Source organism: Pantherophis guttatus, chromosome 9 (genome assembly GCF_059756535.1).
Source record: "Pantherophis guttatus breed Tessera chromosome 9, ASM5975653v1, whole genome shotgun sequence".
Lineage (NCBI taxonomy): Eukaryota > Metazoa > Chordata > Lepidosauria > Squamata > Colubridae > Pantherophis > Pantherophis guttatus.
In genome coordinates, this window is record NC_142071.1 from 31,439,294 (window position 1) to 31,458,837 (window position 19,544).

General features: G+C 45.2%; 3 protein-coding genes across 3 annotated transcripts; all 3 read left to right on the top strand.

Moving 5' to 3' along the window:
• Positions 1-1,980: 1,980 nt before the first annotated feature.
• LOC117670228 (nicotinamide N-methyltransferase-like) lies at positions 1,981-5,676 on the top strand. The gene is made up of 3 exons (XM_034425232.3): positions 1,981-2,437; positions 3,246-3,453; positions 5,039-5,676. The coding sequence occupies exons 1-3, from the start codon at positions 2,296-2,298 to the stop codon at positions 5,472-5,474; spliced, it is 786 nt and encodes a 261-aa protein (XP_034281123.1). The 5' UTR covers positions 1,981-2,295; the 3' UTR covers positions 5,475-5,676.
• Positions 5,677-5,771: 95 nt separating this feature from the next.
• LOC117670156 (nicotinamide N-methyltransferase-like) lies at positions 5,772-12,742 on the top strand. The gene is made up of 4 exons (XM_087875826.1): positions 5,772-8,208; positions 8,865-8,937; positions 10,832-10,975; positions 12,151-12,742. The coding sequence occupies exons 1-4, from the start codon at positions 8,049-8,051 to the stop codon at positions 12,575-12,577; spliced, it is 804 nt and encodes a 267-aa protein (XP_087731952.1). The 5' UTR covers positions 5,772-8,048; the 3' UTR covers positions 12,578-12,742.
• Positions 12,743-14,785: 2,043 nt separating this feature from the next.
• Positions 14,786-17,076, top strand: LOC117670164 (nicotinamide N-methyltransferase-like). Its single transcript, XM_087875646.1, has 3 exons — positions 14,786-15,259; positions 15,779-15,986; positions 16,477-17,076. Exons 1-3 carry the CDS (start codon positions 15,094-15,096, stop codon positions 16,901-16,903), a joined length of 801 nt encoding a protein of 266 aa, XP_087731772.1. The 5' UTR covers positions 14,786-15,093; the 3' UTR covers positions 16,904-17,076.
• Positions 17,077-19,544: the final 2,468 nt, after the last annotated feature.

Below are 19,544 nucleotides of genomic sequence, written 5' to 3' on the forward strand. Positions count from 1 at the left end.
TCTTCCGAAGCTTCTTCACGTCCTGCATTAAGTGAAGCGACACCAGGAGAGGGAGCCAAAGGCTTAATAAAGTGAGACATCCTGGAGTTTTTAAGCAAAGCAAAATATCGGTGCAAATTATTCTTATTCGATTTTTATCCTGACTAGATAGATAGATAGATAGATAGATAGATAGATAGATAGATAGATAGATAGATAGATAGATAGATAGATAGATAGATATACACAAGGTGGCAAGAGGTGGATTGGCTGAGAAGGAGGGTTTGTCCGCCCCATCTATCTATCTATCTATCTATCTATCTATCTATCTATCTATCTATCTATCTATCTATCTATCATCTATCTATCATCTCTGTTTATCTATCCTTCTCTCTATCTCTTTCTATCAGTCATCTCTCTCTCCCCCCTCCCTCCCATCATCTCTCTCTCTCCCTCCCTCTCTCCCATCATCTCTCTCTCCTTCCCTCTCTTCCCATCTCTCTCTCCCTCCCTTCCTCCATTATCTCTCTCTCTCCTTTCTCCCTCCCTCTCTCCATTATCTCTCTCTCCACTCTCTCTCCCTCCCTCCCTCCCATTCCATCCATCCATCCCTATCTCTCTCTCCCTCCCTCTCTCCCATATCTCTCTCTCTCCTTCCCTCTCTCCCATCATCTCTCTCCCTCCCTCTCTTCCCATCTCTCCCTCCCTCCATTATCGCTGTCTCTCCTCTCTCCCTCCCTCCCTCCCATTCTATCCATCCATCCATCCATCCCTATCTCTCTCCTCTCCCTCCCTCCATTATCTCTCTCTCCACTCTCCCTCCCTCCCTCCCTCGCATTCCATCCATCCATCCATCCCTATCTCTCTTTCCCCCCTCCCTCCCATCATCTCTCTCTCTATCCCCTCTCTTTCTCTCTTTTTCCCTCCCTCCTTCCCATCATCTCTCTCCCCCCCTCTTTCTCTCTCTCTCCCTCCCTCCCTCCCATTCTATCCATCCATCCAGCCCTATCTCTCTCTCCCTCCCTCCCTTCCATTCTCTCTCTTTCTCTCTCTCTCTATTCCCCCCCCCTTCTCTCTCTCCTTCAGTCCAGCAGAGAAATACCCAGTGGACTCAGGCCAGGCCCTTAAATTTCAATGTTCCTGTTTTGGCCGTTTTGCGTGAGAGCGAGTCCTTTGGAAGGAACAAAGATTCCTTTCTCCAGAAACGAAAACAAGGGCCGTATTGAGATTTCATAAGATTGCAACATCTCAACATCCACTGTTTGTCAAGGGATTTGGCCATACCGGCCCCAAGAAAGCAGCTCAGTCTGGACACTGTCTTTGCGTCTTTGTTCGTGTGCAACCACAGTCGACTCTTTGGAGACCTAGAGTCCCAGCAGGATAAACCAAGAAGGCCTTTGCAGAACACCTTTGCTTTATGAAATAGCCAGATTTGAATTCTCTTGAATTCAGCGGATAAGGGAAGCTTGTATAATAAAAGGCAGGAAAAATAATAAAATGAAATAAATCTGAAAATATGGCCTAGGGTGCTTTTATGTGTAAATAAACATGAGATTGAAAAAAAAATGGAAATCAATGGACTCTAACAGCCCCAAAGCCCAGCCTGAAGTTTGGTAGGAAGAATCCCAACAAAATTTATCTGTTTTCTTCATCCAGCTCTTTTTGGTTTGTTTGCTCTTAAACTTCTGAATGGGGTCTTGGGATAGTTCGTCTGGTCACGATTTGTAGCTCTGCCCCACCATCAGTGGGTAGAGTGAGACATGACCATGAAGAGAGAGCTCCTGAAGGATGCTATGAATCTCACACTGAAACATCAATGTTGAAAATAAAATCTCGTTTTCTCTCTTTTTTTACACATAGTAAACACTAGGTCCTGATTTCATGTTCGCTTCAGGCATTTTTAAGCCATGTCTCAGCTGGCCATCTTCCTGGAACGGTTTCGGTGAGTGCTGCAAAATTTGGAGAACATTATCTGCTGGTTCTCAAGATCCGCCCTGCATATTTGCAAATGACACTTCTCAGCATGTTAGAGCCAGTAATTACAAACACCATTTAGTCATTATTAATGGTCCTTTTTAGCGACGTGTCTTTGCTGACCTTATTTTAAAGATACTTTGCAAATGTTTTTCTTTGTTGGGAAGCGTATTTTGAAGGAGTTTAATTTTTCAGTCCAAACATGCAGCTGCTGATAGGCTGAGGGGAACTGCCGGCCAAGGCCATTTGGCACGGAGTCTCCTCTTCTGGATTATAATTGAAGGCTTCTGGCCGGGAGAGCCTGCATTTGATCTCTGCAAACCCAGAGACCACCTCGCCGTGATGGAATTCACTGGAGGAGACGTTTACCAGAAGGAATTCGATCCCAAAGTCTACTTGGAATATTTTCATTATGGGAAAGGGTCTGTGGAAGATGAATTCCTGGAGTTTATTTTGAAATGCTTTTGCAAAATCTTTACTTCAGGTAGGTGATCGAGGCACTGCTGCAACTTTGAAGGGGGAGAAAGTTTATTTTTTAAAAAAGAGGCAGATTGTAGCATCAGGGAAAAGTTTTTGAAAGTTTTCAGCATCGCTTGATAGGACTCTATTGGAAACTCTGAGCGGGGGTGGGGGGGGCTGATTTATTCTCAAGCAACTTTTTGTGCCTTTGACAGGTGGTTTTCTTCAAGCTACCTTAAGCTCATGGTCTTGCTCATTCAACGATCCTGTGGACTTCTTATCCTTTATTTATTTCATATGTGTCGTTACCGCATCCCTGCATTCAAACATCTGAAATTGGTGATCATTAAACCTAATAAAATACAATGGGGAGGTGGGAGGGGGACAAGATTCCAGCAATTGAATTTATAATGCATTGGAAGCATTCCACATAAATGTGCTGAAGTTAAAAAAAAAAATCAAAACAGGAAAAAGTGGAGGAGATAATCTGTATTCAAGGACACGGAGGGCTTCAGTGTAGGGTGGGACTTCAAGAGAGGCTGCTGGAATCTTCCAAATATTTTCAGGTATTCTCTGGGCGTTTAACATTTGGGCTGTAAAAATGGTTTCAGTCTTCCCAAGGATGATATATATATTTTTTTAAAAAATAAAAATGCTACAGTTGAATCCTCGTTCTTTTGCTTAGGGAAATTAAAAATTTTCTTGACCCCATCAGATCAACATCAACAGGGATTCCTCATATGACTGTCCTGGGCAAAAGAGATTGGAGGAGATAAATCTGAATCTTTCCCCCTTCTCTTCCCCCTCCCAAACCTTCCTCTCGTTTATGCCAGGAGTCCTGAAAGGTGGCACCCTGATCGATATTGGCAGTGGGCCCACCATCTATCAGCTGCTCCCTGCTTGTGGGTCGTACGAGAACATCATAGCTACTGATTATCTGGAGCAGAACTGCCAGGAAATTACAAAATGGCTGAAGAAGGAGACGGACGCTTTTGATTGGTCCTCGGTGGTGCAGTATGTGTGCCAGCTGGAGGGGAACAGGTAGGGAGGGGCAAGGATTTGCCCCTGAAAAGTAAAACTGTGGGCTTAATCTTACAACTGATCAGGTCAAAGTCCCGGAGAAAGTTCAATATTGGCTAATGGCAGGAATGGAGAATGGCCAGCCAAGCAACATTGACCGTTGAAACTCTCTGTGTGGGAAGGGAGAGGTCATCCTGATTAGAGACAAAAGGGACAGAGGCCGGCCAGAGGGAAGGAATCAAGCAGATCAAGAAAAATTGAGCAAGGGCAAAGAGAGAGGGGTGGGAGGAAATTTTCAGCCCAAGCTGGAAGGGGGTAGATGGGATTTGCAGGAGGAGGAGGAGGAGGAGGAAAACTGTGGAGTCCTTGGTGCTCTCTGAGCTTGGTTGTTTGCTTACAGACATTTCATGACCCAACTAGGGAACATCATCCATGTTAGAAGAGAATGGGGATTGCTCTCATTTTATTTACTAGTGGTTACTTAGCTGGGTAATGAAATATCTGCAAGGAAACAACCAAACTCAGGGAGCACCAAGGACCCCACCATCCTGATGCATATTTAGCACATTTCCCCTCTTTATTGACAGGCATTTTGTTTTGATATTTGAGGGTGTCTATCTAAGGCTGCAGATACCAGCCGAAGGGACTTCAGCCATTCTCCTTCCCAACATACTTGGGTTGTACAGGAGAGCTACTTCAAGCCACCACTTCTAAGCTGGTTCCGCTGCATTCCAGAGAGGTCTCAGAGCCGCCTGTTTATTTTATTTAATTTTATTTAATTTAATTAATTAAATTTATATGCTGCCCCTCTCCGAAGACTCAGGGCGGCTCACAATACATTTTAAAAAATCATTATAAAAAAACATTGAAAAATTAAAACCATTAAAAACACATTCACGCCATTCATGACTGGATCTCGCCAGATCACAAGAGCGAGATCAACGGCCCCAGGCCTGCCGGAAAAGCCAGGTCTTCACCGCTTTTCGGAAGGCCAATAGGCTAGGGATGGTCCGGACCTCAGGAGGTAACTGGTTCCAGAGAGCTGGGGCTGCCACCGAGAAGTCCCTGCCCCGCGGGCCCACCAGCCGGCATTGTTTAGCTGACAGGACCCGGAGGAGACCAACTCTGTGGGATCTTACCGGTCGCTGGGAGCTATGCGACAGAAGGCAGTCTCGAAGATAACCTGGCCCTGAGCCATGTAGGGCTTTAAAGGTAATAACCAACACCTTGAATTGTGCCCGGAGACCAATAGGGAGCCAGTGCAGCTCACGGAGAATTGGTATAATGTGGGTGTAACTAGGTGCACACACAACAGCTTGCGCGGCTGCGTTCTGGACCAACTGTAGTCTCCGAACACTTTTCAAGGGTAGCCCCATGTAGAGTGTGTTGCAATAATCTAGGTGAGGTGACAAGGGCATGAGTGACTGTAAGGAGAGCCTCCCGATCCAAGTAGGGTCGCAATTGGTGCACCAGGCGAACCTGTGCAAAGGCCCCCCTAGCCACAGCTGTCAGATGTTGCTCTAATCTTAGCTGTGAGCCTAGGAGGACACCCAAATTGCGAGGCCGTTCTGAGGGGGACAATATTGGCTTTCCGATGTCCCTGCAGGGAGACGTGTGCGGAGAAGGAGGCCAAGCTGCGAAGAAGCATCAAGCAGGTCCTCAGGTGTGATGTCCTTCAAAGCAACCCACTGGCTCCCATCTCTCTGGCCCAGGCTGATTGCCTTCTGTCCACAGAGTGCCTGGAGTCGGCCTGCAAAGACCAGCCGAGTTTCCAGGCCGCCTTGAAGAACCTCAGTTCTCTGCTGAAACTCGGGGGACACTTGATACTCGGTGGGGTTTTAGGGTGCACGTTCTACATGGTGGGCCCTCAAAAGTTCTCCAGCATGTTCTTCACAGAGGAAATACTAAAAACCGGCCTCAGCGCCACTGGATTTGCCATTGTAGAGTTCACTGTGGAGCCCAGAGTTTTTAAGACCAATATGGAGGACTGTGATTTCTCCGGAAAATACGTCATTCTTGCCCGCAAGGACAAGGAAGTGTGAACTCTGTGGCTTTATTGTATCCTAAAAGCCACAACATCACTTTGGATCTGAAAGGTGCTTGCCCCAAGCCCATCTCTACTGCAGTCTCTTCTCAGTTTTAGCTTTCTAAGTGTCACATGAAGGTCATAATAACCCATTTCATTGGGAGGTCACACTCCAACAAAGATGGAAGGAGTTAAAATAAAACACTTTCTAAAAGAAACATGCGTCGTCTTGATCTATTTTTAGGGAACATTTAATGAAAAATAAATCATGCAGAAAACAATGAAAATCTCAGTATTCACCTGGGTTTTCACGAATGGAAAACCATTTTATTTATTTATTTGTGGGAAGCGTTGACTTTTCAGCGAGTTTAAAAACTTTGGCCACCGAGATTAGCCAAAGTTTCTCTCAGGCTGCATTCAATACACAATAGATTCGGTTACAATGGAACTTCTACGTTCGGGTAAAGGAAGAAGTCCTTCAATCTTCTTGTGTTTTTATGTTACAATTTCTACTTGGTTGTTCTCAGTGGTGAAATCCAATTTTTTTTTTACTACCGGTTCTGTGGGCGTGGCTTGGTGGGCATGGCAGGGGAAGGATACTGCAAAATCCCCATTCCCTCCCCACCCCTTGGGGAAGGATATTGCAAAATCTCCATTCCCACCCCACTCTGGGGCCAGCCAGAGTTGGTATTTGCTAGTTTTTTGTTTTTTTTCTTTAATTTATATGCCGCCCTTCTCCGGAGACTCAGGGCGGCTTACAATGCGCTAAGCAATAGCCTTCATCCTTTTGTATATTTATACAAAGTCAGCTTATTGCCCCCACAAACTGGGTCCTCATTTTACCTACCTTTGAAAGGATGGAAGGCTGAGTCAACCTTGAGCCTGGTGAGATTTGAACTTGCAGTAATTGCAAGCAGCAGATGTTAATAACAGTGTTTTAGTCCACTGTACTACAGGCTCTTCACTCTTCTTCTCCGAACTGCTCAAAAATTCCGCTACCGGTTCTTCAGAACCTGTCAGAACCTGCTGGATTTCACCCCTGGTTGTTCTGTGACATGATCTGCATTTGACAAACAAAAGCCAGAGCCTTCTCAGCCCAAGGGGAGGCCCTGGAGAGCCCCAAGTCCCTTGGCCATGTCTGTCAAGATTCAAGGGGCAACTGAGAAGAGAGCAGATCCCAGGAAATCCCATCTCTGTCTTTTGTAGACTCAGAGGCCCCATGGAGGAGGACAAAGGGGCCAAGGGCCCTGGGTTCCAGACTGGATTATTCCTGAATTTCAGACAGCTCAGTAGAAGACAACATTTCCTCTGAAAATGCCACCAACGTAACATCTACTGCAATGTACACTGAGTTTCTAGTCCGGCACCTCCACCTTTATACCAAAGTAACTCATTTTCTGAGTTTGCAAACAACACCGAGTTATAAACTAACAAAGCAGATCAGTGGAGGTCAGCTGCTCAGCGGTGGGTCACAGATGAGGGTTCTTCTGGGGCAGGTTGTAGACAGGACTGCATTCCTGAAAGGTTTCAAGGGGCATTTCTTGGAGCCTTCTGCGTCTGACTGGTTGTGCCAGTTTTTGCAGACTGGCAAATTGCCAGACGGATTTGAAGAGCAAAAGTTCTCCCAAGAGGACTTATGTATTTATTATTTATTAACTTTAGAACGTTGTTATCCTGTCTTTATAAACAATTCAAGGCAGCAAAAAACATCTACCATAATAGTCCTTCCTCCTCCTAGCTTCTGGCAACGACCAACCTGTGAGATGAGTTGGACTGAGAAAGATGGGCTGGCCCAAAGTCACCCAGCTGGTTTTTCATATCGAAGGTAGGACTAGAACTCACTATCTCCTGGTGATTGGCCTAAAGCCCCCCAGCCAGCTTTTGAACCTAAGGTGAGACTAGAACTCACCGTCTCCTGGTTTCTAAACTGGTGCCTTCACCACTAGACCAAGCTGGTTTAGATAATGTAGACTTATGCAACAAAATGATCAACAGCAAACACCGATTAAAAACCCAACTGTTGTCTTGCATTGACCAATGATGGTGTTCCTCATTTGAATATGACTTCTGCTTCCCTGAAATTTTGCTCTGCTGCAACACACCTGTTTGATCGCAGGTGACCTTGGGACAGAAAAACAACAACAGACACCAGGAAAGTTGCATCTTTCTTAAACCTAGTGTGTCTTCTCTGTGAACATATAACCATGGAGAACCATGGGGGTCAAGAGCCCTTAGTCTTGATGCTGGAGTCAAGTTAATTTTCGATCCAGCCAAGAGTGGGTGGGGAGGACTTCAGCATGGGAGAAACGATAAAAGCTGCTGCTCTCCAAAGAATGTCCTGCTTGCAACCAAATGTTGGGCCTTTGAGGCATCTACTTCTTCTCCCCTTTGAAAAAGGTCAGATAATGGGAAAGGGTGATAAAGGCTTTGACCAAAAAGAATGAGGAAGAAGGAACAGTAAAGAGGACAGACTTCATACTGGGGAATTCTGGGCATCAGAATTTGGAGGCATCCACTAGGCACCTGAAAACCTTCAACCCAATCAAACTAACAAGTGAGAATTGAGTCTTTGGCAAGATTTCGGGTGGAAATGGAGCCATCATTCACAGAAAAGGAATTTTATGCTAAGCATTTTGTTCCAAAAGACTTTCTGAAATCGCATTACACCCTGAGCTCTGGAAATAACGCAGAGAGTGACTTTTTAATATTCTTCCTGAAAAATCTTCACAGGATATTCACTTCAGATAAGTGTTTTTAACAGGTGGAAGTTGGTGGAGATAAATTGGCTCCCATTTTAAGTGGAATCAGTGTAATTGATGATCTCAGACTAATGCACAGACGAGAACATAAGACTAATGTGCCTTTTGCAAATATGTGAACTATGCAAAAGAACTGGCTCAAAAATAGATTTTAAGGCCACACGCCTGTAAATATTTTGCTCAGGTTATTATCTTACAGATATTAAAATATGGGTAGCATGACACATTTACAAAAATGCATTTATTGATTAAAAACGCAGGCCAGAGGAATACAAATGGTTGTGTCCATGAAAATGCATAACATGTATAGACTGAAAAAGGTGTTTCTGAAGGGGACACACACACACACACAGAGCGTCCAGTTCAAGAATGTAAAAAGGAGGGTTGTTATGTATTCCTTAAAGAGGCAATTTTCATTCCAAAGGTGTTGTTGAATCTGTTTCCCTAACATGAAGGATCACCACCACAAATCGTGCTTCAGTTGATGGAGCACAGACTTCAGTGTTGGAGTTTCTAACTGTTCCTGCAGCTCCACCATTTTAGCAAAACACAACCCAAGCTAGCAGGTTAGCCACATTAGAGGCACATAGTCAAGGAAATGTTGTCCAAGGGTCTTGAAAAATTGTGTTTGGGTTGCTATGCTCCAGATGGCATCAAGGGCGACACCCTGATCAACTTTGGCAGCGGCCCAGACATTTACCACTTCCTCTTGGCCTGCGAGTCCTTCTGGGAGACCATAGCCAGTGATTACACAGACTAGAACTGGAAAGAGATGCAGCGATGGCTGAAGAAGGAGCCGGGGGCTTTTGACCAGACCCCCATCATGAAATACATCTGTGAGTTGGAGGGAGACAGGTAGGTAGAAGAATGTAGCTTTTACGTTTAGCTCCAGCCAGATTGGCAAAAATGTACACCAATTTATAACCTAAATGTTGGAGATGTGGCCATAAATTAGGAACATACTACCACATGTGGTGGATGTGCCCCAGTGCTTAAAAATTTTGGTATAAAATCAGAAGGTGGTTAGAAGAGATTACACTCCAAAAGACTGATTTCAAACTGGAGTTGTTTCTTCTAGGAATGATTGATAAGAAAATGGAGAAAAGTTTGTACTATATAACATTGCATATACTAATGGCGGCCAGAATCGCTCTGGCACAAATGTGGAAACAGATCAATACACCACCTGAAGAAATAGTAATTAATAAAATCCTCGAATGTGCTGAAATGGATAAAATGACAATGTAAATTAAAGAAAGGGATGATTCGGATTCCTATAAAGTGTTGAATAGATTTTATACATGGATAGAAAATAGAAATCAAAACAAGAAATAAGAGTGTAAATTGAAATTTGACTAATCAGAATTTAAGAGTATTGAATTAAGGATAAAATATTGATTATGTTAATAAATAGAATGTAAGTATACATAATAATTTAGTTTAAATGAATGTTTAATATGATTATACAAGAATAAGTGAATGATTATGAAGATTGAATGTAAAAAGTATAGATAACTGTTGATGCAGAAAGTTGTAAAATATTATATAATGTTGTTATTTATGTTTTGTATTTTACCGTTTGGTGTATGTATATGTTCTTTTTCTTTTTCTTCTTTTTCTTTTATTGCTTTTTTTGTATTTTTCAATAAAAACATTTTTTTTCAAAAAAAAAGAACGTAGCTTTTGTTTTGAAACTCTTTAAGACTACAAAATTAATTTAGCCACAGCCAAAGAACAAAATCAGGTGCTCTTCCTTCAACTTTGGCTAATCTGTCCATATATGACAATGCAGCAGAGAGATTTTGCAATCAGGAGCTTAACAGGGCAGACCAGAAGAGTCCACACTGAAGAACAAAAGGAGACTCTCTTTCAGGAAGCATGCCAGCTGCTGTCAAGTTAGTGAATGACTTTTGCGCAATTCTGTTAGGAAAGCAAATGGCAATAAACCCACAGCTTCTTCTGAGCAGATGGGAAGTGGAGAACCAGTTGCTCCAGACTTGTTCTCTGTTTCAATTATTCTGCAGAGCTCCAGAAGGATCTGTAGGTTCATCTCCTCCTCAGTGGTCCATGTCTTCTTTGGGCCTCCCCTTCTCAAGCTCTCTCTCCTGGTGGGACCTATATCTAAGCAGGGTTTCTCTAGCCAAAGCCGTCTATTAGTGTCCATCTCTGTTTCTTCTTGCATCAGAGTCAGGAAGTAGCAGCTATTCAACCCTCCACACCTTGAGGGTCTCCTCCATTTTGCAATTGGCCCATTGCCCAGTGGACTCGTCCATTAATCTGATAAGGAAAGAAGTGGTCCTTCCCCTCCCAGCCCCAACTGGAGAAAGCCAGTGAGAATCCATGTTTTGCTCAGGAATTAACCGAACTCTTAATTAACTGAACATATAAATTGACCGTTTCCACAACAGCACTATAATGCCGGAGAAGAAACTTCATCACACTAAGATGCCATTATTAATTTATTGAAATGATTTATAGCCCCCTCCTCATCTGTGATGCCAAGACAAATAGATTGGCAACAGAGCCATGGCAGCTCGATGGGGAAATGCCCCTAGACCAATGTTTCCATTGTTGGCTGAAAACAATTGGGGGAACTGAAGCCCACATGCCTGAGATTAGCCAAGTCCTTCCAGGAGATCATAGCCAGTGATTACACGGACCAGAACTGGGAGGAGATGCAGCGATGGCTGAAGAAGGAGCCGGGGGCTTTCGACTGGACCCCCATCGTGAAATACGTCTGTGAGCTGGAGGGAGACAGGTAGGTATAATTATGATTTTGACACCTTTCAAGACTCAGATTAATTAAGATTCAACTAGAGAAGGCAACCAGATCTTTCAACTTTGGCTAATCTGTCCATGTCTGAAAACGTAGCAGGAAAGACTTTGCAATCAGGAGTTTAATGGAGAATTATTGTGCAGACAAGAAGAGTCCACACTTAAGAATCTTCATCAGCTGCTGCCAAGATTGATACGTGGCTTTTGTGTCCATTCTGCTAGGAAAGCAAAGTGGCAACAAATGCACAGTTCCTTCTGAGCAGAGGGGAAATGGAGAACCAGTTGTTCCAGACTTGGTCTCTGTTTCAATTATTCCGCAGTGCTTCAGAAGGACCTGCAGGGTCATCTCCTCCTCAATGGCCCATGTCTTCTTTGGATTTCCTTCTCCTGGCAAGACCTGTATCTAAACAGGGTCTCTCTAGCCAAAGCCCTCCATTGGCTTCCATCTTTGTTTCTTCTTGCACTGGACTCAGAAAGACGAGTACCAAACTTTGCAGCCTATTCAACCTTCCACTCCTTGATGTTCTCCTCCTTGTTTCAGTTGGCACATTGCCCAGTGGACTCACCCACTAACCTAATAAGACAAAGTGCAGTTCTTCAGTTGCCAGTTCCAACTGGAGAAAGACGGTGGGAATCCACGTTCTGCTCAGGAGTGAATTAACTGAACACACAAATTGACATTTGCAGAGCAACCCTGAGGTGCCAGAGAGGAAGCTGTGGCTGCCATTATCTTTTTGCATCACAATATTTTATTCAGAGACATAAGTTATGGTATTTTTATGATGACATAGTCACACAGGGCTCATTATTAAATTATTGAAATAATTGATAGCACCCCCTCCATCTGTGAGATAGGTGATGCCAAGACAAAGAGATTGGTGACCACAGTGGAAGCTACATGGGGACCCAACTCTAATCCACTCTAATTCCGGTGGGGAATTTTGGGATCTGAATCCCACACATCATTAGAGCTGCCAAGGTTGAGGATTTTTCAATCCAGGCAAGAAGGAAATTTGCACAGAAGAGAACTTTCCTGTTTTTCAAGGACTGCAGACCTGGGAAATGTGACCTATCTCCATCCATAAAAAGAAGGGCAATTCTAGGTTGACCAAGGTTTGGAGGTAGGCAGGTCACATTCTTCCTGTCTTTTCCCCCCAGGGAAAAATGGCCAGAGAAGGAAGAGAAACTCCGAAGATCCATCAAGCAGTACCTGAAATGCGACGTGACCCAACCCAACCCTTTGGCCCCGCTGGTTCTTCCTCCTGCAGATTGTCTGCTTTCCAGTTTGTGCTTTGATTCAGCTTGCAAAGACATCCCCACCTACCAATCGGCCTTCAGGAACATCAGTTCCCTCCTGAAATCAGGGGGGCATCTTCTCTTTAATTCACCGCTTGAAACTAATTATTATATGGTGGGCCAACAAAAGTTCTCTGTCCTCTACTTGGAAAAGGAGATGGTCGAAGAGGCAGTGAGACAGGCTGGCTTTGTCATTAAGTGGATTGAGGAGACCAGGATCAACTTCCCTCCTTCTCTATCCGATGGGAAGAAGCTGTGCATTCTTCTTGCCCAGAAATGTAGCCCATGAAAATTAGACAGCTATTGCTATAACACCCAGGGGTTTCCCCAATAATTGTTGTGATTTTGTTATACAATTTAGGGAAAACACATACAACATGGCTTCTGTGATCTTCTCCACGCCCTTCCTAGTAGGAAAATGTAAGAAATAGCTCTGTGTATAATAAAGTAACAACTTGCCTCTGTGTGTGTGTGTTGGTTTCTGCTTTCCTTGTGTTGTGTCTCTCAGTGGATCCTCTGGGGGGCATTATAGGGGCAGCATCCATGGATCGTGCTTCCAGGAAAGAGGAGGGCAGCTTAGGACAGAATGGGCAAGATGCACTGGGGGAATTATCAGGAACATTTTTCTTTGCAGTCCCCAAATATCTCATTTTGTTGAATCCAGTCTCGTTTTTGCTGGCTTCTCTTTGCAAGTCAACTTAGATCCTCTCCTTTTCAGCTTTTGGAGGGTTACTGACTGGCCAGCAGGTGGCTACATCCCAGGTCCCTCAACCTGATTGCTTTCCAAGATTCTGGTGGCTGGATTGAATCAAGAGGTGGCTGCTTTCAGATAAAGACCTTACACAAGAGGGGTTCTTCCCATGAAAAGTTCAGGCGAAGCAGCTCCTCCTGTCTCCACAGATGGTTACAGAACAATTCTCATCCTTCCACATGGGATTCTTGGGGGCGTTGGTGGAGGTGTGTCTGGAGGGCAGAATGTGGACAGAGACAAAGAGATTGGTAACCACGGTGGAAGCTACATGGAGACCCAATTCTAATCCACTGGGGAATCCATTCTAATCCACTGTGTCCACTGGGGAATTTTGGGATCTGAATCCCGTAGATCATTAGAGCTGCCAAGGTTGAGGATTTTTCAATCCAGGCAAGAAGGAAATTTGCACAGAAGAGAACTTTCCTGTTTTTTTGTTTTTGTTTTTTTAATTTGATTTATATGCCGCCCTTCTCCAGAGACTCAGGGCAGCTTACAGTGCGTTAAGCAATAGCCTTCATCCTTTTGTATATTTATACAAAGTCAGCTTATTGCCCCCACAATCTGGGTCCTCAATTTACCTACCTTAGAAAGGATGGAAGGCTGAGTCAACCTTGAGCCTGGCAAGATTCGAACTTACTTTAATTGCAGACAGCTGGTGTTAAATTACAGTGCTTTTAGGCTGCAGAGCTATCCAGGCTCCCACAGACCTGGTAAATCTGACCTATCTCCATCCATAAAAAGAAGGGCAATTCTAGGTTGACCAAGGTTTGGAGGTAGGCAGGTTACATTCTTCCTGTCTTTCCCCTCAGGGAAAAATGGCCAGAGAAGGAAGAGAAAGTCCGAAGAGCCGTCAAGCGGTACCTGAAATGCAACGTGACCCAACCCAACCCTTTGGCCCCGCTGGTTCTTCCTCCTGCGGATTGTCTGCTTACCACTATGTGCTTTGATGGGTCTTGCAAGGACATCCCCACCTACCGATCGGCCTTCAGGAACATCAGTTCCCTTCTGAAACCAGAGGGGCACCTTCTCTTTCATTCAACGGTTGAGAATAATTATTATATGGTGGACCAACACAAGTTCTCTGCCCTCTACTTGGAGAAGGGGATGGTCGAAGAGGCAGTGAGACAGGCTGGCTTTGTCATTAAGTGGATTGAGGAGACCAGGAACACCCTTCCCCCTTCTCTAGTTGATGGGAAGGTGAGATGTGTCCTTCTTGCTGAGAAATGTAGCACGTGAAATAAGGCAGCTGTTGATGTAACACCCAGATATTTCCCCAACTATGGTTATGATTTTGTTATACAACTTAGGGAACGCACACACAACGTGGCTTCTGCGCTCTTTTCCATGCCTGGTAGGCATGTAGGAAATGGCTCTGCGTGTAAGAAAGTAACATCCTGCATCTCTCTCTGTGTGTATTGGTGTGTGTATGTATTGGTGTGCCTCTCTCTGTCACTCTGCAGAGGAGAGAAAGGAAGGTGGCTGGACAGGAATCCAAAAGCTGGAAGACTCAACTGCCTGGCAGAATTATAACGCTGCTCTCCAGCACAGGAGTTAGGAAGAAAGGGAAAACACAAAAACTTTTCTGCAAGAGAAAACCTTCGAGCCCCCCCCACCACCACAGCCCCCATCCACCTCCCCCTCCGTCTCACAAAGGACCCCAAAAGACACTCTGCTCTGGAGGGTGATCAGAGCAGGAGGTGGATCTGGATCTTGGAAGACCTGGTCCCAAAGACCCTGGTCTCTGACAAGCCTTTCCTGCCCTCTGGCAAGAGGACCCACTCCCCTCCTTTGGTGGGAGAGGAAGGAAGTCTTCTGCTGACTCTTTTCCAGGGGAGAACATCTGATTGCGTAAGAGGGAGAGGACTGGTCAGATCATGACTTCAGGTCTCTCGGCATGTGGTGGGCAAAATGATCACGCTGCAGCCTGCAACAGGCTCCTTTGTTGAGAAACCAAATTGTAAGAGAAATCAGGGGGAGGAGCTACGCAAGATAAAAATAAGATAAAACTGAGAACTTGAAGGGAGCAACCAGAAGTTGGCAAAAGAGTTTCTGGGATGATGGAGGAGCCTTTCACAGAGGGAGATTTCTATGCTGAGAATTTTCTTCCCAAAGATTATCTGGAAACATATTATAACGTCAACTTTGATGATGATGATGATGGTGGACTGAAGAAGATTCTCACTTTATTCCTGAAAGGGGCCCACAGGGCGTTCACCATAGGTAAGTCTTGACTTTCTCAACTTTAACCTCAAAGTGAGGGAGCCTTGATGATCAGTGATGGTCAGGAAGAGTCAAGAGGCAAATCTCAAAGTCATGTTTTTGTCTTCACAATTCTGCTGATCATAACCTGCACCGCTTAGATGTCCTCTTCAGGGTGTCTAAGCCATGAAGTGGATGTAGATTACAAAAGGCAGATGCCAAAATGGTCACAAATATTTCTTGATTTTTCCTGCAGATTGATCTGAAATGAAATGCAAAGCAGAAGTTTCCCCAATCTCTTTCACATGTCTTTATTTCTTATTGAGATGGGGAGAAGAGGTGGGAAGGGAATAGGTTCATGGGAATGCGAAGAAGAGAAGGGGTTGTTGCCATGTGATCAGGGGGCCTCCAGGATGCTCTTTGAAGGGCTCCTGGTGCTTCTTCTGGGGCAGCTCAGATGGGAAAATAGGCACCAGTGTTCAGAATAGCAGATAGTAAACTGAGCTTGAAAAATTCTGCATTTGGCTTGATGGGCTCCAGATGGCATCAAGGGAGACACCCTGATCGACATTGGCACCGGCCCAACCATTCACCAGTTCCTCTCCGCCTGTGAGTCCTTCCGGGAGATCATAGCCACCGATTACACTGACCAGAACCGGGAGGAGGTGCAGCGATGGCTGAAGAAGGAGCCGGGGGCTTTTGACTGGACTCCCATCGTGAAATATGTCTGTGAACTGGAGGGAGATAGGTAAGTAGAGGAAGAATGTAGCCAGTTCACTATCTCTCCTGGGGAAATGGGAAGTGGAGAACCAGTTGTTCCAGACTTGGTCTCTGTCTTAATTCTTCTGCAGTGCTTCAGAAGGACCTTCAGGGTTATCTCCTCATCAATGGTCCATGTCTTCTTTGGGCCTCCCCTTCTCAAGCTCTCTCTACTGGCGGGACCTGTATCTCAGTAGGGTCCTCAGACCAGTGTTCCTTGTGCTGTCTGGGGAATTCTGGGAGTTGAAAGCCATACATCTTAATTGTGCCAAAGTGGAGGAATACTGTCCTTGACCTTTCCAGACTGATATTTGAATCCAGGCAAGAAGGAGATTTTCTAGAAAGAAGATCTTTCCTGTTTTTGAAGGACCGCAGACCTGGGAAACCTGACCTATCTCCATCCATAAAAAGAAGGCCAACTCCAGAGTGACCAAGGTTTGGAGGTAGGCAGGTCACATTTTTCCTGTCTTTCCCCCCAGGGAAAAATGGCCAGAGAAGGAAGAGAAAGTCCGAAGATCCGTCAAGCGGTACCTGAAATGCGATGTGACCCAACCCAACCCTTTGGCCCCACTGGTTCTTCCTCCTGCAGATTGCCTGCTCTCCGGTTTTTGCTTTGATTCAGCTTGCAAAGACATCCCCACCTACCAATCGGCCTTCAGGAACATCAGTTCCCTTCTGAAACCAGGGGGGCATCTTCTCTTTAATTCAACGCTTGAAAATAATTATTATATGGTGGGCCAACACAAGTTCTCTGCCCTCTACTTGGAGAAGGAGATGGTCGAAGAGGCAGTGAGACAGGCTGGCTTTGTCATTAAGTGGATTGAGGAGACCAGAATGAACCTCCACCCTTCTCTAGTCAATGGGAAGAAGGTGTGCGTCCTTCTTGCCCAGAAACGTATTCTGTGAAAATTAGCTGCCGATATAGCATCCAGAAGCGTCCCCAACTATTGTAATGCATCTATTATACCAGTTATTGAAAGCACACAGACAATATGGCTTCTATGCTCTTTTCCTTGCCTTTCCTAGTAGGCATCTAGCAAATGGTTCTGTGTGTAATAAAGTAACACCTTGCCTCTGTGTGTGTGTGTGTGTGTGTTGGTTTTTGCTCTCCTTGTGTTGTGTCCCTGTGTTTTCTAAGCATGTGGATTCTCTGGGCATGTGTTGCCCTGGACTGCACTCATCCCTGCCCTTTCTGAGATGGCACTCCTGGCTACCCTGCCACTGGCTGGGGGTGGCCCTCTCCGTGCCTCCAGCCACTTATCTCCTCCAAGTCAGAGTCACCCATCCCTCTCTCTCTGCTGCCCCAAATGACCAGCCAGTTCAAAAGCATATTAGATTTTATATTCCCTTTGGCACTCTTTTGGTGCCAAAGGAGAAGAATGATGGGTTGGTGCAGAGCTGAGCTGTCCATGCATATCTGGTTTTGGAGGGCATCTCCAAGGAGCTTAGATCAGATCATATCATATTAGATTTTACATTCTCACATCAGGGGTGAAATTCGAGAGTTGAAGTCCACTCCTCTTAAAGTTGCCAGGGTTGAGAAAGGCTGATCTACCTGTTCTGGACTTAAGTGCAGGAGAGTCGTAAAGCAGAAGCTGAAATAGATGCTACTCCCTAGTTGCTATAATTAGCAGCTCTTTTGGAGCCAATAAGCAGGAAACAAGGGATAGGCTGATTAGGGCAAACATTGGGAGGGGAGCTGTTTTAAGAAATCAAGTTGGAATTCAGAATTCAGAAAAGAAAGGGAAGAGAGTCTCAGGGTTCCAAATAACACCCCCAACGAAATCAAACTCAGAGGCTTGAAGTTTGTCAAAGCTAACTTTTATTAGAGATGTCATATTGGCACATCTGGGAAAACCCAAATCTGAAAGCTTCTGGGTTTTCCGCACCCACAAGAAAGTTCAAGACCTTGCCCACATCTCCCACATGTCCACCACAGCTCCAATCAGTTCTTTCCCGAACAGAAGACATCCCTCCAATTTCTCCTTTGCACAGCTGCCGGACATCAAGCCTTGAACTTCTCTTAGAGCAGTTTGTTATGGCTCTCTCTACTTCACTCATGCAATCCCCCTCCCAACGTCCCACGGTATAAGTGTGGCAGGCCTGGATCCTCAAGGCACACAGGTAATATGGCTTCCAGGCATGACAGACACCCCCCCTCCCAGAAGAGACATGTGTCCTGTAAAGAAAATAACAGTTGGGGGAGTTATCCACATTTAGCCACCTCTCCCCTCCCAGGGGGATCCTTTGCCTTGTCCAGGTATTTATCATGGAATTGTTCTATCTGCTTTGATGTTTCAGCTTTTTCCCCAGATGGCATCAGAAAAAGGGTACCCTTTCCATTGTATTAGGTATTGCAACTGACCTCTATACATTCTGGAGTCTAATATCCTCTTTGTCTTGTAACGGGTCCCTCCTTTCACCACAATAGGGAGAGGAGGCAGTTGGGTCTAGGGTCTTATGTTAGATCCAACGGATCGTTTCAGCAAAGTACAATAAAATAAGGGGTGGATTTTCCCCTAATATGCGAGAGAGGCTTAATTGCACTGTCACAGGGTTAATTATTTTCACTATAGGAAAAGGGCCTAAGAACTTTGGTCTCAATTTTATGTACTTAGTGGAGAGAAAAACTTTCTCTCTCACCCGAAAGCGGGGCTGAAGCAAGTGGTGCTTATCTGCTTGTTTTTTATATCCAGCTGCTGCTTCAGAGAGCGCCTTTTTTGTATTCTCCCATCCCTTTCTCAATGAATCCATCCGTTCTGTCAATGATATGGAGGAGGGGGGTTCTCTCGGCAGTTCTGGCATGGGGACAAATTCCATGCCACTGGTAACTTGGAAAGGAGTTAGTCCAGTGCTAGAATGCACGGCATTGTTGTACGCCACTTCTGCAACAGCAACAAGTCCGCCCAATTTTCTTGCTGGTAATCCACATAGCATCTGATTGTTCCACCATGGAGTTTGTATATTCCACAGCCCTATTCATGCTCGGGTGAAAAGCCGAACTGAGCCCCTATGCAGACCCGATGGACCTCAGGAACTCTCTCTAGAACTTGACGATGAATTGGACCCCCCTGTCCAAGATACTGCGGTATGGCGTTCCATGCAGTCGGTAGATGTACTTGACTAGCTTTGCCAATTTCTTTGCAGAGAGTAGTCCAGAGCAAGCAGTGAAATGGGCTTGCTTCGAAAATAGATGGTCCAGGGGTCAGGTGGCTGTCTAGTTCGACCCCTGGTGATGACTTGGGCGGCCGATTGTGAATGGGGAGGGATTGTGGCATGGGACACTTCCTCTCGGCAGCTGTCGAATTGGGGCTTCCTCGATAGCGCATCTGCCAATACATTTTTTCCTGCCGGTATGTATCTCAGTTCAAACTTGAACTGTTTGAAGTATTGAACCCAGTGGACTTGCTTAGGGGACAATTTCCTGGGTGTTTTTAGGGCCTCTAGATTCTTGTGAAAGACTCCTTCCTGCCTTCCAGGAAGTGTCTCCAAGAGAGTAACGCCCATCAAATGTCATAAGCTTCTTTCTCCCAAATGGCCCATCGCC